General features: G+C 35.5%; 2 protein-coding genes across 3 annotated transcripts; one reads left to right on the forward strand and one right to left on the reverse strand.

The window, feature by feature from the left end:
* The first annotated feature begins 1,451 nt into the window (after positions 1 to 1,451).
* LOC124535777 (26S proteasome regulatory subunit 6B) lies at positions 1,452 to 5,011 on the forward strand. Its single transcript, XM_047112107.1, has 10 exons — positions 1,452 to 1,612; positions 1,687 to 1,779; positions 2,052 to 2,223; positions 2,573 to 2,734; positions 2,962 to 3,165; positions 3,554 to 3,701; positions 3,782 to 3,878; positions 3,947 to 4,041; positions 4,130 to 4,288; positions 4,872 to 5,011. The coding sequence occupies exons 1-10, from the start codon at positions 1,580 to 1,582 to the stop codon at positions 4,954 to 4,956; spliced, it is 1,248 nt and encodes a 415-aa protein (XP_046968063.1). The 5' UTR covers positions 1,452 to 1,579; the 3' UTR covers positions 4,957 to 5,011.
* A 2,606-nt stretch (positions 5,012 to 7,617) lies between these two features.
* LOC124535941 (serine/threonine-protein kinase PAK mbt) lies at positions 7,618 to 18,558 on the reverse strand. Of its 2 annotated transcripts, none has more exons than XM_047112357.1 (10): positions 18,216 to 18,558; positions 17,771 to 17,927; positions 16,870 to 17,425; positions 15,636 to 15,742; positions 14,201 to 14,392; positions 13,241 to 13,417; positions 12,666 to 12,788; positions 11,960 to 12,124; positions 11,098 to 11,314; positions 7,618 to 8,579 (listed from the first exon to the last, which is right to left on the reverse strand). In XM_047112357.1, the coding sequence occupies exons 2-9, from the start codon at positions 17,909 to 17,911 to the stop codon at positions 11,111 to 11,113; spliced, it is 1,665 nt and encodes a 554-aa protein (XP_046968313.1). In that variant the 5' UTR covers positions 17,912 to 17,927; positions 18,216 to 18,558; the 3' UTR covers positions 7,618 to 8,579; positions 11,098 to 11,110. The 2 variants fall into 2 exon arrangements, with proteins under 2 accessions (XP_046968313.1, XP_046968312.1); XM_047112356.1 differs by having other exon boundaries at positions 11,094 to 11,314.

Below are 18,558 nucleotides of genomic sequence, written 5' to 3' on the forward strand. Positions count from 1 at the left end.
CAAATGGAAGAAGCTGGTACTGAGGAGCACAAGGGTGAGAGCAGTATTCCATGTGGGGCAGAATTTGCACCTTGTATAGTCTTAGTCGATGGGCTGACATGAAATACTGTCTTGCCTTGCTGAGCACATCGAGCTTTTTTTATGCCAATTTGGCTTTGCGTTTCAATTGACTGCGGAACTGAAAGAGGCTCGAAATATCTACACCAAGTATTCAGATATTAGCGGTGGCGGCTATCGGAATATTCAAAAATCGTAAAGATACGACAAAACGTATTTTTTTAGAGGTTAACGTGCAAATTTGCAATGTTTTGGGATTAAAGTGGTCTAAGTTTAGCCGGCCCCAGTCCGAGACTTTGTTTAATGGAGACAAGATTTCAGACACAATTTTTTACGTATTTCTTCGACGTTTTCCGGAGAAATATTAGCCCGGCCGGTGTATGAGGTATCTACGGTGTTCTCGTCTGCATAGCAGTGAATGTTACCGATTTGCAACAAGTCATTGAAATGCAGAAAAAACAGAGTTGGTGATAGAACGCAGGCTTGTGGAACACCAACATTGACGAATTTTGAATCAGAACATGCACCATAGATTACGTATTTAATGCTCTGGTCTGCTAAAAAGCTGGTGATCCAATTGCATAATTTCCCGGAAATCCCGTAGGAAGGGAACTTTGTGTCATACGCAATCGAAAGCCTTGACTATGTCCAAACTGGCCACCAATGCCTCCCCCTTGCTCTCAACTGCTTCCGCCCATCTGTGAGTAAGGTAAGCTAGAAGATCACGGGCTGACAGACCCCTACGGTACCGCAGAAGCTGGCAGTTTATAATTGGCTCCACTTGGAGAACAAGGAGGTGATGGCTATATAAGCCTATAATTGGAGGGGCCTGTGCGATTGCCCCATTTAGGGAACAGATGCACCAAAGCAGTCTCCCAGGACTTCGGCTGCTTTCGTAGTCGGCGACTATTCGGCAAAGAGAGCCTACTATTCGGTTTCTAACTTTATATATATACTCAATAAAATATATACAGAATGTATCAGAAATTTTGCAATCTGTCTTTCACACATTTCAAAATGTAACGGCTTATGGCACTCTGTAAAAGGTTTATCATCTTAAGTATCTAAAATTACTAACATGACATTCTGACATCAAAAAATAGTATCATAATAAAATGTAAAACCTTTCTTAAAAACCTTTATGTTCATGTTAAAATTATGAAAAAATATGTACTGGCAACAAATATTAACCGCCGGACTTGATAATATTCTATTATTAATAATTACTGTAAAAAATATCATTCCCCCATCTTAAAATGATCACGTTCACCGGCTAAAATAAACCATAGATAATATTTTAACTAAGTATTCAGTTAACAGTAAACAATAAATTATCTATTTTCTCAATAGATCTATTATATATAGTCTGTGACAGATTTAACAGAAAATTATCTGTGGGTATAATGACTATTGACAGTAACACCATGACGGCGTAATATTTTGACAATTAAAATATATCTGCTGTAAAGTCAAAACTCAAAACACTATTCGATTTCGTTGGTCCAGAGTAGTTAATAATAAAATGGAAGAGATTGGCATCGTACTCCCTGAAAAGGTATATAGCAATATTGAAAAGTATATCGTGTAACGCGTAGTGTATATCGTGTAATTTCAATATTATTTTTGTAGGATGACCAAGTCACCGACACAAAAGGACTTTCATTTGCTGGCCCCCAATCCTTTGAAGAATTGGAATCCGAAGATCTATATACTAAATATAAGGTAACTTAGTAATTTTGAATAGAATCAATTGCCTCTTTTGTGTTATTAAAATGAAATTAATTCTATGTCTTATTATATCTATTCTAATTCATCCTGAGTGTTAATATTAAAGAAGTAAAATAACTACAAAAAATAACAACTTAATAATACACATAATAATGTAAAAATAAGACTTACAGAAATATTTTTATTATTATACTATATCATACACGACTTTACGATGTTGTTACTTATTCGTCTTGTTAAATATTAATTATATTGATGGATTGCAGAAATTGCAACGCATGTTAGAGTTTTTGGAAGTACAAGAAGAATACATAAAAGATGAACAAAGGAATCTGAAAAAAGAATATCTACATGCCCAAGAGGAGGTCAAAAGAATTCAATCTGTTCCACTTGTGATTGGACAGTTCCTTGAAGCAGTCGATCAAAATACTGGAATTGGTACATTCACTTTTAAATATATATTTTTTTCTTTTTCCCAAACTATAAGCTTTTCTTAGTAGTACAGCTTGATGAAAGCCTGTCTGGGTAGGTAGTATTGTTGTGTTTTTTAAGGCTTTTATTTTCTCTATGGTAATAGCCTCAAATACAGTCCAAATGTTACCTTATAATTTTCTCTTTCACTATTTATTACTAATTTAACATTAGAAGTTGTAACTGCAAAACTTTTGGACAGTCCAAAATAATATTTTGATCTGTAATTTCAAATCATATATAACATGGGATATTTAATGTATCTTGTAGTGTAACATTCTTAAATATGTTTTTACATTATAATTATTTTTTACAGTTGGAAGTACCACCGGTTCAAATTACTATGTCCGGATTCTGTCTACAATAGACAGAGAATTGTTAAAGCCTTCGGCATCAGTGGCTCTGCACAAACATTCCAATGCACTGGTAGATGTCTTGCCTCCAGAAGCCGATAGCTCCATTTCTATGCTGCAAGCAGGTATGTATTCCATTAATAATAATGAGAAAGTCTTAAGACACAAGCACAGTTACAATAATATAAAATGAAGAATATATCTATATCTTCTTTGTTTAAGCTATTATTATAATTTACAAAGATGAACAATTTAACAATAAACTTCCAATTTTTTTCACAAAGATTATTTCAAATTATCAATAATTGTTTTAAATACAAATTTCTTAATTGTAAATATTTGTAATTTATAGATGAGAAACCAGATGTCCAGTACTCAGATATTGGAGGTATGGACACTCAAAAGCAGGAAATCCGTGAGGCTGTTGAACTGCCGCTTACTCACGTAGAGCTTTACAGGCAAATTGGTATTGAGCCACCCCGGGGTGTTCTCATGTACGGTCCTCCAGGATGTGGTAAAACCATGTTAGCAAAGGCTGTTGCTCATCACACTACAGGTAACTACTACTAATCTTCTAGTACATAATGTCATTCACACACAAAATCAAACATATCAGTTCAAAATACTTAATATGCTTTAAAACATAATAATCATTATGAAATTTTATAATACTAATTATTAATTTATTGATTTTAATTGTCTTACAAGACAGAAATAATATTGCTAAAATACTTCATATTAATTTATGCTTTCTTTCTACTTACTTTTAAATGTAGCGGTAAAACATAAATGATCAATTGTTATATGTTAATGATGATTTTTACGCAAATAAATATTACTTAGCTGCATATTCTTACCCTTCTTTGTGATGTCATTCCTTCATAATCAAATAACTGCTTTACTTGATATTTCTCTAGTAAAACTTTCTATATTCTTTTTTACAGCTGCATTCATACGTGTGGTAGGATCTGAGTTTGTACAGAAATATTTAGGCGAGGGTCCGCGTATGGTACGTGACGTATTCCGTCTCGCAAAGGAAAACAGCCCTGCTATCATTTTCATTGATGAAATTGATGCCATTGCTACTAAGAGGTAGATTAATTTGTAATTGTTGACACAGTAAAACAGTATGCATTACATGATGTTATAATTCTACATCATAATTCTTCCAGATTTGATGCACAGACTGGTGCTGACAGGGAAGTTCAAAGAATCTTGCTGGAGTTACTTAATCAAATGGATGGTTTTGACCAAACTACTAATGTCAAAGTGAGTTGAATCTCGGAAAAATCAAAACTATAAGATAATATTTGCTATATATTTTTTTAAATATTCAGGTTATCATGGCTACCAATCGTGCTGACACTCTAGATCCAGCCCTGCTCAGACCTGGTCGTCTTGATAGGAAAATTGAATTTCCTCTCCCTGACAGGTATTAAACATTATTTATATCAAAACTTTTTAAAAATTATACATCACTTAATCAGAAAACAATCTTTAAACTACATTATTGTTATCAGGCGTCAGAAACGTCTAATTTTCTCAACTATAACGGCCAAGATGAATCTGTCTGAAGAAGTAGACTTAGAGGAGTTTGTGGCGCGTCCGGAACGTGTGTCAGGTGCCGACATCAACGCGATCTGCCAGGAGGCCGGTATGCACGCCGTAAGGGAAAACAGGTACATGTTATTTCTAATGCTTTTATCAAATGAAAAGTTAATATTTTATTAATTTCACAATATTTATTTTGTTTTTATTAGTAGTCAAACCTGGTTGTCTCTTTACAATCATCACTTTTATTTTTGAAATTAATTTTATGCTCTGTATAATGTTTATAACATATGTCATATGATATAATGATTATGATATTTATACATAGTGGAATGTTGATTGGATCCTCATATTCTGTGATTTTAATCATTACTAGGATGTTCTAGGATGTTAATTCCAAATTCTTGGCCTACCTTCCTGGTGGTGCTTTAAATGTTGAGCAGATATCTCAAAGAATACAGTAACAGCTACAAGTTTCAGATGCCTTTCTATTGATAGCATATTAAGCCTTGCTATCAAATAAGAAGAGCAAAGAAACAGAGAATGCAGCTGTTATTGTACATGCAACATCTTTGACGTAGTGATTGATTAATTAGTTTTAAACAAGAACACAGCATATTCCCTATCTGTAGAACTTTTAATTTTTTGTTTTATTACATATTGTTAAAACTTGTATTAATTCTAATTAATGTAATATCATGTTTGTTCTAGATACATTGTGCTTCCGAAGGACTTTGAAAAGGGTTATAAGAACAATATCAAGAAAGATGAGTGTGAATATGAATTCTACAAATAAGTATTTAATTGTAATATTTTGATGTAATTGATTAAAAAATAAACTTGTAATATTATGTTTATACTTTTATTTAACCCTTTCACCGCCAGACTTTTTATCAATTGGTGTGCCCCAGCGCCCGGCAAATTTAACAATAAATAATACCTACAACAAATAGAGTTGTAGGTAAATTTTTCGATGTCGATGTCGATATTTCGCTATAATTATTTATATTGTATTTACGAGCTTGGTTAACCAACAACTACATACATACTTACCTACTATAGTATACTCCACTACAGAATGAAAATTTAAAAAATGATACATTACAATTATTATTATATTTTTTATACAACTAAGTCAACAAACAAGCGTAGGGCTCACCTGATGGTAAGTGACAACCGTAGCTTTTAACACTAAAAACTAAAAGAACCTCAAGCGCATTGCCGAACACCCCTACCTCAGTTGAAATAAGACAAAAAAAATTAATAAAAATTATAATTACTATGCATCAATATTAAAATCTTCGTTTGACACAAATTCGTCATCGTCATCACCTTCGTTTCGAAATTTCGAATCCGTATTAATTATTCAGCTGTCGTCATGGTAATTAAAGCAGGAATATAAAACTATTACAAAAACACGCGCAACACTAATTGAAAGTTCCATACGGTTCAACTCGGTTGTGACGTCATGAACGGTCGTGTTTATCCGACACAGGCGCTGGCTTTATTAGCAAAATGAACACAGTATAGGGATGGGAATTTGCATTTATAGTTGTCCATACAGAAATAACTAAATCGCTAATTGCTTAGAAAAATATACATTTACAGAGAGTAAAAACAACACGTTATTAAATAACAATAACTTAATATGCTTTTTTATTAAATAACTTGGTATTTAATACAATATTTTTGTTAATAAATATTCCATATCTTATAAATTCTAACATTATGTTTCATCACTACGGTCGGATAAATACGACACAGGCGTTGGAAGTCAATGCATTTTCTCCTAATTAATATTAGCAAATTTACCACAATGAAATATTATTTTATTTTGTTTCTTGATATAGTAAATGTGAATTATAAGACTAAAGTTCACAATCCATACTTCAGGTAACGCCAAAACAATACTGTAACCAAATCTAATAGGAATTATTCAAAGAGCTCTTGTTAAGTCACCCAGATCACAACAGAAAATAACTATTTCTCCAGAATGAATGTTTGCGTTAATTATACCTAACAACCTGCAGGTACTCTTTCTTGATTTAATGATTTTGAGCATATGAGATATAAAATAAATAAATCTCCTAGGCATTTTCCCATGAATGAAAATAAAATGTAGGGTATCCATGTAATAATTTTGAGAAATAATAGTCACTTATATAAAAATCTAAAACTATAAATTTGTCGGCTTTAAGTTAAAACACATTTATTTGCTGAACTTGGGCATATTTTTTATTTATATTTTATTGTAGTTATTATGTGATGTAAATATAAATATAAGAATACTTTTACATAATCATTTAAATAGTAGTAAGTAATAAAATACAACAAAAGTTTTTCAAAATCTTTATTTTGTAACAGTTCTTATTTAACGATGTGATAATACAATATATTTGGCATATACCTTATGAAAATTGATACACATAGTTATGAATAATTAGTCTTCTAATTTGTCACTTGAGAATGATGAAAGTAGTTTGTGATGAAACAATAAACGCTCCAACTACTGAATGTTGTAAACGTTTCATTAAATTGAATTTTAAGTCGTTTTTTTTTTCGATTTGGTTTCATATTTACAACTGTAGCATTCGCTAGACATAATTTAATAATGTTTTAATGTCAACTACGATAATTGTCAAAAATCGCATACCAATCTCTATATTTATGTTGAAAATGAATAATAATTATTATTATACATTGTAATCATAAACTTTTGTCACCAATTATCTTTCTTACAATGTCTATGATTGATTTATTTTCAAGAGACATTATATGTTCGATACATCACACTTTAAGACATCTATATTATTAAATAACAAACAACAAGTGCAATACGTGCTTATAATGAACTATTTAGGCTTTGTTAAGGCACTTATATCTACTTAAGGCAACAAAAACAATGTCTAAAACATTCTTGTCGGCACTGAGGTACTAGTAAGGTGTAGAAATTCTAAATTTTTTTTTTCAGTTTTTAATATGTATCTCGTTATATCTTATGCATATATTAAATAGAATATTTTTGAAATGCATTGCAATTTTATGAAATTGTTGATATAAATGAAGGCGGATTGAGGTTGAACAACAAGTATGCCACATTTAAGTACAAATAAAAATAATAATTACTACATCTAGCTGCCTACTTTAACGTTATCTATAAAGAAAACTTTCGAATGCATCTTCATTGTATAATGTTTCAAAATATTATCTCATATAATATGCAATGTGTTAAAGAAAGAAAATTTAAATGGTACTTTACATTATTCAATGCTCTATAGAAAGACAACTATAAATGTATTATAATATTGATTTTATTACGATACAATATAGAAAGTCATATCAGTGAGACAATTAGTATGTGATAAAAACAAACACACACAAGGCATATTGTATGGGATAAAACTTTATCCTAAACTAAAGTATGAGAGAACATGAGTTTTATTTGTAATAAGACTTACATTTCATACATTTATGTGTAGTAGTTTTGTGACCACTGTGCCTAGATCATAGAGATATCAACACAAGAGCTTTTTTATCTTCTAATAAATCAAAACAATGTTTTAGATTTATTTCCTTCCGATAAAAACAATACAAATGCTCTAGCATAATCTCATAGAATTTTTTCTTAATATCAAATTAAATATATATATGGCATGAAATATTTTCAGTAACAAAGCAATAATGGTGCACAATCATATCCACACAATTGTATTCAATTGTTTATACAATCTTCAGTCTGTGTCAGATATCATGGAATGTTTAGTTGTAACGAAAATGATTAATATACATTAATAACAACTTAATTTTAAATATTTGCACTACAATTGATAATAATATTTAACCCACATACACCATTTTATAATGTCGATTATCAATTCATAAGATTTAACATCAGTATAATAAAAGTCAAATAAGTACAAATTTATTAGCCAATTTTAATTGGATATAATACTGTCATAACATATTTTATTTAAGCTCTGATTCAGTCACCATACTACAATCATTCAAACATACAATATGATTAAATACTTAATTTATAATTACAGGGTAAAAGTGTAAATTGATTTTGTTAATATAATTTGTATGCATTGTACTATAATGTATACAAAATAGTTACTTATGGACGGGGTGGAAAGATATGATTATCACTAACATTAAAGGCAATAAGTTACACTAGCGATAATATTAATCAACCATACAAGGAAAATATTAGTTACTATAGCGCTAAGAGGTGGAATGACTGTCACTGGGGTAAATTCAACATACCTTTTGTCTATCGTTTTTGGAATGACACATCATATATCATGCAACTATTTAAAAGATAAAAGTCTTGCATAAAATACTCCTCTCATTCGTTCTACAAATTTCGTTTTCTTCGTATAAATTTCGAGATAATATAATCTTGTCAAAATCTGTATCCTGAAAAAAAATTAATTTAATATTTAGTTATATAAACTACAGATTATTTTTGAAAAAATCAGAAAAAAAGACAATAACAAAAAAAATGACATAGCAGATACAGAGCATGTTTCATAGGTAATAAAACCTAACCTAACCTAAGACAAGATTTATTTATTGGGAAATAATCAGAAAAAAGACAATAACAAAAAAAATGACACAGCAGATACAGAGCATATTTCATAGGTAATGAAACCTAACCTAACCTAACCTTTTTTTTTTTTTTCTCGCTGGAAAAACGCATTATGCGCTTCCCCCACGTGATGGAAAGTGGGGGGGTGTGTGGGACTCCCCGGAGCCCTGAACGGCTCAAGCACACCGGGTTTACCCACTAAAAAACCAGCGGTACCCTCTCCGTCTTTCGGCGGACGCCACGGGATCGCTTACGCATGCTACCGTGACGCCCTGACGGTCGGCATTCTTTTCCCGCTCTCGCTCCGCTGCTTCTTTCTGCGACATGACACTTTCGCAGAAGGAGCGCATCTCCGACCAGCACATCTCGCTACCGAGCATGGTGTTGATAACGCTCGGCAGCGAGAGGTCTCCGCCCATAGTCGCCGTAAGGGTGTGCCTCTGGGGCCCCCACGCAGCACACTCGTACAGGGTGTGGTACGCCGTGTCCACTGGCGCACCACACTCGTGGCAGGAGGGTGACTCCTCCCGCCGCGCTATCCCGTGCAGGTACTTACCGAAGCACCCGTGTCCGGTAAGTACCTGCGTCATTCTGTACGACAGTGTGCCGTGCTTCCTCTCGACCCAGCGACTCAAGTGGGGACGGATCGCCCCCACTGTCACCAGGCCCGCCGTGGGAGACCCCAGATCCTCCTGCCATCGGGCGATCAGGGCTTGCTGGGCTAGAGCCCTGATCCGCCCGATCTCCGCCGACCCTGGACGGTCGCCGCGGTCCCTCGCCTCGACCCGGAACCGGTACACTTCCGCGAGCACCTCCGCCTGGAGCTCCCAGGGCGGATCACCCGCGAGAAGTGTCGCCGCAGTCCACGACACCGTACGGTACCCTCTGATGCCTCTCACCGCTATGACCCTCTGCGGCTTTCGCAGCAGGGCCTGATTTTTAGCGGTGAGGGCGTCTATCCAGATCGGGGCATCAGACCCCGGCCCCCCCATATTCGGAAGGAGGCGACCAAGAGCGGCGGCGGCGTTGATGAGCCTCGGGCCGAGATGAACAAAATGCTGCCCGAAGCTCCATCGTCCGTCCAGGATCAGGCCCAAATACTTCATCTGGGCCTGCACCTTGATCACCGTCCCCTGGACGGTGATACTCGCCCCTCGTGGGGGACCTTTCCGTGGACCATGAAAGAGGAGGGCCTCCGTTTTGGATATGGAGACCCTCAAGCCCATCAAGGCCATCTGCGGAGGGACGTGCTCGCCTGGATGGGGGAAGAGTTCCCCAACCAGGCGAAGGAGGAGTTCCGGCGGCATCGTCTCGGTGACGGGGGCGCCTTGGGTGCGGAACTTCCCGCGTACACCGCGGTACGGGCGCCCACGGGTCTCGATTGAGACCCGCCAGAAGCTCCTCCCTGGCCTTCTTCTTGGCCTTGCGTATCGCCAGCTGCAGCTCTTTTTTCAACTGGCGATAAGCGTCCAGCAACTGTCCCTCCAGATCCCTGTCAAGGCCGTTGCGTATTCGACAGCGGACGTAGGCTCTCCGTGCCCGACAGCACGTCGCCCGAAGGTCGGCGATTTCGGGCGACCACCAGTATACGTGCCGGCGCGGAACTCTGCGCCGGGTCCGAGGCATGGCCGCATCGCAGACTTCCTTGAGAGAACTGCGTATGCGGCCTGCCAGCTCCTCTGCGCTGGCGCCCTCCCTCCTCCCTGCGGAACCCCACCGCTGCACGATTGCGGCCTCCGTTACCAGCTCTCGATCGACCTGGCCGAGAGACCACCTCGGCAGCGTGATCGGCACCCTCTGGGGTTCCGCCGGCCTGTGAGAGGTAGAGATCTCAAATCGGATGTACCGGTGATCCGATAGAGTCTCCACCTCCTCCTCCACTCTCCAGTCAACCACTCTGCGTGCTACGACAGGAGTGGCGAACGATACGTCCACCACAGAACCCCCGTGATGGCGAACGCAGGTGAGAACCTGTCCCCTGTTGAGAAGGGACAGGTTGGAGAGCAGGGCCCACACCTGGACGGCCCTCCCTCGCGGATTCGTGACAGGGTTAGGGTCAGGGACTTCGCGTTTAAGTCGCCGAGAACCATTAACGGTTTCGGCGACTGCCTGGCCACCGCAGCTCTGACCAAGCCGAGATAGGTCTCGAACTCAGCCAGGCTGCAATTAGGGGAGAAGTACGTCCCGACGACGACGTACTCCCCCCACCCCACGAAACCTAACCTAACCTAACCTAAGACAAGATTTATTTATTGGGAAAAAATCAGGGAAAAAAAAAAAAAAAAAAAAATGACATAGCAGATACAGAGCATGTTTCATTGGTACTGAAATGCTATACGTACGTGTAGCGAGTGCGCGGTCAGTCGGAGCGCGGCATGAGCGGCACGAGCAGCGCGGGCGGGCCGGCGCGGCGCAGGAAGGGGTGGTGCAGCAGGCGCGCCGCCGAGTGGCGCTGCGCCGGATCGCGCACCAGCGCGCACTCCAGGAACGACAGCAGGTCGGGCGGGCAGCGCGCCGCGCCGCGCGGCCGCGGCGGCGGCATGTCGCGGATGCGCCGCATGGCCTGCACAAGCACATATCACAATTAGGGCTCCCGTTCCAAGGAGTCGATATTGCGACAAATATTTTTTAAATCTTAATTTTTGTTTTCGTCCAACTCATCCTGACTAAGTGACCTAAAAAGTCGTGAGGAAACCTACATGTCCAATGAAAAGTGCTCCCGTTCTAAGGAGTCGATATTGCGACAAATATTTTTTAAAGCTTAATTTTTGTTTTCCTCCAACTCATCCTGAATAAAAAAGTCGTGAGGAAACCTACATGTCTAATGTAAAGTTTCACTAAAGTACTGTCACGTTTGAAACCAACCAACATTGAACTAATGCAGCGGAACAAGCTGCAGCCTTCTCTAAGGTAGAGGAGATCTATTCCCGGAGGACATTTAGAGGCTAATTTACTTTCTGCTCGACATGTTTCCTTTTTTAAATAAAACTAGTTATTACGGATTTAGCGTTCGTGGTCACGGGTAGTCTACCTGTGACCACGAACGCTGTAAAGTGCTCGAAACGTCGGGATGTCCAAAATAATTAATATAAGCGATTAAAATCCGTAATAACTAGTTTTATTTAAATGTAGTAATAATCGCGTATATTTAAGAGAACATTATTTTTCCTTTTTATTTTAGCACCTGACAATCTAAATCAATACATACCTGTAGCGGTGGTTCGTTGAAGAATGGTGGTTCACCATCCACCATTTCTATTAGCATTATTCCGAGAGACCAAATGTCGACTTCGGGACCATAGGGCAGACGTAGTACCACCTCGGGAGACATCCAGTACGGTGTACCGACTAACGATTTACGTTTTGGTAACTCCTGAAATTGTAAAAGAATAATTGCTTTACATCAGAAACTTTAATAACCTATGTTTACTTATCTTTAGCTAAAAGTATTTAAGACTGCTTATTACTACTGAACTATTTGAAGGAATTTTTCAGCAACTGACTGCAATATTAAGAATCCTACTATATTTGAACAACTTTATAGATGATTATCACTAGTCAACTATTCATCATTCATATATCAAATCAAATATTTAAAAATATTTACAAATATTTACTTAATAACTACCTTTTATACATTGGACCTATATTCTTATCATATACAATTGATCATGGCTTGATTGAATTAAATTAAAATACATATATAATTCAAATAGAGCAAAACAGTAGTTACTGAGTTTGTAAAATATTGTTAGAACAATAATATTTATTAAAATAATTTCTTGATTGATGGTCACATTTACATATTTGTCAATATAAATTTCTTATATACATTATTAGATTATTAAATCTAATAAAATATTGATATAAGTATTATTATATAAGAGATTTCTAGGTTAAAAAACATTTTGTACCTGTGATACTTGAGCACAGAAGCCAAAGTCAGACAACTTCACTCTTCCATCTTCGGTCATGAGTATTGAATCCGATTTGATATCCCGATGAATGACACCTTGACTGTGCAAGAATGCCAATGCCTGCAAAAGAAATATTGAATAAAATTATTAAACTAAAATAGTCTGAACATACAAAAATCTTTCCTATGGAGTTACTATGTTAAGAAAAATTCAAAACTCACATTAGAACTCAATCGTAAAACATTAGAAACTAGCTGTGCCCGCGAACTTTTACGCGTTGTAATTGTAGCCTAAGTTACTCATTAGTATATCAGTTATCTGTCAGTAAAAGTCCCATCAAAATCAGTCTAGCCTTTCCAGAGATTAGCCGGAACAAACAGGCAGACAGACAAAAATTGTAAAAAATGTTATTTTGGTATAAGTACAGTGTATACATTCATATGCATAGAGTTACAAACAGACACTCCAATTTTATTATTTTTTATTAGATTGGTAATATGATACATCAACTTTAATTTGGTAAATATCATCTTAAAGAGCCTTCTTGATCTAAAGAGGTAGGTTATGCTTACCTTCAAGCACTGTTTGCAGACAGTGGCTATCTGTTCTGGATCCATCCTTGCGTGTGTCACTATCTGTGTAAGTGAGGCTCCAGCCATGTATTCCATAACTACCCACAGTTCATCCCCCACTAAGTAAGACGCGTGCGTCTCCACTATATTCGGATGTGGATAATCTCGCATAATAACCTGTTTAAATTAATAACGTTTTATACATAGAATTTTTATTTTTTTAAGGTACTTTAGTCAAAAGTATTAGTAGTAATATATTTATGCTCCTAATCATGATGTACTTTTTATTTATAATTTATGTAGAGTCGAGAATGTGTGAATGTACCCTTAAGTTCTGTCTAGTGAACATCTTCATAGTGCAAATTCATAGATACTCCAGCTATACTAAATTTTAAGTAGATCATAACCACATTTTTATTCGATGAGTCAGTTACTAAATATTTTATTTATATGAACAGTTTTCTGCAAGTAAAAAACTATTTTTAAATTTACATTTCATAGACAATGTTCAATGACCCAGTGGGATGGCCCAGTGGTTAGAACAAGCGCATCTTAACTGATGATTGCGGGTTCAAATCTTGAGGAAACCTGCATGTGTCTTATTTTCATCGAAATTATGCCACATGTGCAATCCACCAACACGCATTGGAACAACGTGGTGGAATATATTCCAAAACCCTCTCCTTAATGGAAGAGGAGGCCTTATCCCAGCAGTGGGAAAATTTACAGGCTGTTACTAGACAATGTCCAAATGATGAAGATGTATTGAAATAAAACTAGTTATAACGGATTTTAAATTTAATTTAATAGGGTGACCACGAACGCTGTAAAGTGCTCGAAACGTCGGGATGACAAAAAATAATTAATATACGCGATTAAAATCCGTTATAACTAGTTTTATTTCCATGTATAATAATCGCGCAAATATAAGACAACATTATGTGTTGGAGATGTACTTACTACTTCATTGAATAGAAGTTCTCTTCGATGTTGGTTCGTGAGGTTCATCATCTTGACTGCAACCCTTCGTCGTGTTCTCGTGTCCGTAGCGGCGCAGACAACTCCTGTACTGCCTTTACCGATCTTACTGAAGCCGGTCAGCGTTTCCCGAGGGTCACCTTCACTCACCACAAGGCGAAGGGCAGCTCGGAACTATATGAGACAGAATAATGTAAAGTTATTATATATTTTTATATAAGTATTTATTTTTTTCTAATAATAAACAGGAATATGAAATACATATGTAAAATACAGCTTCTTTCACAAAAACGGTTTTTATACACGATATAGAGCGACCTAAGGATCAACGAGGTCACGATCTATAGCCCCGGGAGTTCTATCATAAAGAAAGTTTTCAGGACGGAGCTTCAAAGAGAATATGTCAATGTACTTCACATTTGTCCTAGTTCATCTTTAACATTTTGCATTTCGGAAAAAAATATATAACGTCAAACCGTACCATGATACATGAAAACAAATGATTTCGTATTTACTCCAAATATGTATTACTAGCGACAATGCTGATACTAAATATTCTAAAGAATTTGTCTATTTATGACATCATATTACAAACTTCAAAAAATATCAGTATTTCTTTATCTTATTGTACATATTATATGCAAAGATCATCCTCTCGAATCACTCAATATATTAAAAAAAGCCGCATCAAAATCCGTTGAGTAATTGTAAGATCTAAAATATGCTTAGATCTTTAAAAGACAAATAAGGGACAGACAGCTATTTTGTTTTGTACTATGTAAAGATATTAGTATTTATATTCTGCCAAGATAAGACAGCATTGTACTACGTTATCGCAACACGAATATTTCTGGTTTTGATTTTTTTTAGTACATTTCAGCTGAGATAACGTTTAAAGACCGCAAAAGGGTCAAGACATGTCATTCAATGAAAAAATTCAAACGATAAATTACTTTATACCTTATCATAACATTCTAGCACATACAGAAAATAAGTTATTGAACAAATTATGTGTATTGATATTCCTTTATTCTTATGCATGGCCTAAAGATTTATGAAAGCATTTTCACTTTTAGAAAATATTATATTTACTAATATTATAAACGTGAAAGTAACTCTGTTTGTCACTCTTTCACTACCAAACCACTGAACCAAATTTGATGAAATTCGGTATGAAGCAAACTTCGACCCCAATAACACACATAGGCTACTTATTTGCCTAACACATGACAACCAATCCCTAAAATACGAGCGAATCCGCGGGTAACAAATAGTTAACAATAAATTCGCAAATATACTGTTTTGTGCAATATTATCAATTTTTATTACACATTTAAATGTTCAGTGTAGTCAGTCAAACAATTAAAGCAATTAAATTAATCGTTCGAGTACATGGAAAACATAAATTAATCATTACCTGTTCATGCGTTAAACGCAATTCGTGCTTCGATTCGGTGATGGGTACATGCGGCGTGACTAATGGGCCCGGCTGTTGGTGTCGTACCGTATTTGGATATGTGTCACCTGAAAACAAAAAAAAAAAAAACTTATTCGTGATCTGCTGTACTGCATATATTATGAGCTTTTAAATTAGATTAAGATATTTATTTATCAAGACTTACTTTCATAACTTAAATACAAATAAGATATAATATACATAGTTTAAGAATTTTAGCATGAAATTTTTTATATAAAATTAAGTATGCCATTACCTTTCAAATGTGGTTTTGAGTCCACAAACTGTTCTATATTTGAAATTAAATAGTTTGTTAATATGTCTATCTATGATGAGCCATGTTTAAACCGTAAGGTATGTATATGTAATATGTAGATGAAAATTTATACAACAGCATATTAAGATTATCATAAGTTTATAACTTGCTTAGCATACTGTGAGTCATATTGAATAATTAACATATATTTGAAGATTTATCTCATTATTAACATTTTTAAAGTATATTAATTATCGCACAATATAACAACTTCAATGATTACGTTAGGATTAAAAAAATCCATAATAGGCTATTTGACAATGCGAAAAATAAAATTGTAAATTTTTGTAATCAGTGTATATTATGAGTTAAAAATGGTTATTTACTAACAATAGTTGAAAATAATACTTAATTTATTCAAAAATCCATAAATAAAAATGCATTTATTCAAACATTTGTCACATGACACAAAACGCTTCTGATTGACCGGGCTTATGATGAAGTCACTTTCTTGTAAACAATGCTTTTCTACTATATGTACCACACATTAAAATACAGGAAAGTGACGTCACCAACCACATTGCAGCGCCATATTGTCCAAGTAGCGTTTTTACTAGCTTTTTAAATATGGAATTTTGAATATGTTATTTTTCAGCAAATATCTTCTACTAAATAATATAAAATGGATTCTAAAAAACAGTCAAATAGCCTATTGTAAGTGGGATACAATGTATCATTTGAAACATACTTGTATTGTTAATTAGTAAGTTTGTTATATATTGTATCTATTATGTTATTTGCATGATTATTTTTAAATACTAAGCACAATAAGGTTGCTTAAATCCTTATCTTTTCCACATAAAATATGCCCTCATTTTAAAGAAGCCTTTACATGTTTTCTATATATATTAGAATTTAAAAAAATTGTCTGTAACTCACCAACATTGTTATTTCCATTCATACCATGCTGCATGCCTTGAACCATTTGGGGTTGAGGGTGATTGTGTTGATATGGTCCATTAGCGTTCTGTATATTTTGGTACGTCATAGCTGCCAGTTGATTGTCATTTATTTCAGTCACTGGTCTCACAGTGGCTTCGTGTGAGTGAGACCACTCAACAGGCGAGTCAGAGACAGGCTTATTCAAGGCATAATTACTTTGTTCCCGTCTTAGAGTTGGGTACTGTTGAGGAGCTGGAGGGACAGGAGGAGACTCTTCTGGCACTGATGGAGGAATGTTTGGCTGATTACGGAGATCTCTCCTAATTCTTGGTGGGCTCATGCTCCTGAGTGAATTTGATCTAGCAACATTAGATGTTTTCGGCAAAACAACACCATTTTGTGTTAATGGGTTTGCAGAAACAGGCCTTGACAAAGCAGCTACTGAGGATGAGCGATGTTCACCCCTTACAATAGTCTTCAAATCTAATATCTCGGTGGGTGTAATCTCGGAGGGGTCAACTAAAGGCAGTGGCCTATTCGTGGATTTTAATATCTAAACAGAAATGATAGGCAAAGGTTAATAATGTCAGGAATACAAGAACGAAGTATTTAGTTTTTTTTAAGTATAATTAAGATAATAATATAATATTTCATGACTTCAGAACAATTTCTGCAACATTCCTCACAGATGATTGGCAAACAAAATAGATACAGTTCAATTAATACAAAAATGCATTATTTTTATATAAAATAGACCTGTATATTTAAGAATTAAAACTAGTTTTATTATAATAAAATAAATGAAGTCATCTTATATAGCTTTTTTTATTCATTCTGAGCTGGGATAAAACTTATAGAATATTTTCTTACAAGAGTTGGTTATTACTACTAGGTTTACCTGATTATTGCCAACGAGGGAAGCCCATTGAAGTGGGAGACCAACAAACTTTCCTTCTCTTTTGTCAAATCCTGTATGAACTCGGTGTTCAAAATTACTTGGTGGAGAAATTAGTGGCTTCTTCTTTTTCTTGGAAAACATAATGCATACAATTTATCTATAACAAAACAAAACAAAAGATATGCTGCAATTATAGGCTTTGGTAAAAATATTATTATGTTATTATACCTTGTACAATTCTAATTTGACGGAATATAATATCGTTACAAGATGTAAGTACGAGCATGAACTTAAAATGACAACAACAACCACAACGAAAGGAAAGTGAATTCTAAGTCAAATACCATGCATAATCATTGGATTAAAATTGTTTATGCACATTACACGCTTTATAGAAAGTTCTATATAAAAAAGTAAAAGCCAATACAAATCACTAAGTAGCTACCTTGCACTGCTCCAAACACACCTTGTTAATTTAATTTCACTTCCATGAAATTATTAGCAGCCATGTCAAATACACAATATTACCAAATTAAACAAATCACTTAAACAAACTCGTATGTATCAATACTTCCAAAAAATTCAAACTCTAACCCAGAAAATTTACTTAATACAACTAGTGAAAATTTTGTTTTACAAACACATCACCTCACCCAAATGAATACCATACAAAACTATTCAAGTATTCAAGAATGCAATCGGGAACAGAATACTAAAATATTGTAAATTCCATCCTACACAAGTGGTGCCATCAATAAAACTACGTTCCATTCAAGAAAGGAAAAAAA

Source organism: Vanessa cardui, chromosome 15 (genome assembly GCF_905220365.1).
Source record: "Vanessa cardui chromosome 15, ilVanCard2.1, whole genome shotgun sequence".
Taxonomy (NCBI): domain Eukaryota; kingdom Metazoa; phylum Arthropoda; class Insecta; order Lepidoptera; family Nymphalidae; genus Vanessa; species Vanessa cardui.

Bases quoted from the DNA above. Each gene is read 5' to 3' on its own strand.
- LOC124535941 (XM_047112357.1), bottom strand. From the start codon at position 17,911: ATGTTTTCCAAGAAAAAGAAGAAGCCACTAATTTCTCCACCAAGTAAT. The intron at 14,393-15,635 runs GTAATGATTAAT...TGTCTCATATAG, and splicing joins TGCGTTTAACGCATGAACAG to TTCCGAGCTGCCCTTCGCCT. The intron at 11,315-11,959 runs GTATGTATTGAT...GTGCTTGTGCAG, and splicing joins TCAACGAACCACCGCTACAG to GCCATGCGGCGCATCCGCGA.
- LOC124535777 (XM_047112107.1), top strand. From the start codon at position 1,580: ATGGAAGAGATTGGCATCGTACTCCCTGAAAAG. The intron at 1,780-2,051 runs GTAACTTAGTAA...GATGGATTGCAG, and splicing joins ATCTATATACTAAATATAAG to AAATTGCAACGCATGTTAGA. The intron at 2,224-2,572 runs GTACATTCACTT...TATTTTTTACAG, and splicing joins CGATCAAAATACTGGAATTG to TTGGAAGTACCACCGGTTCA.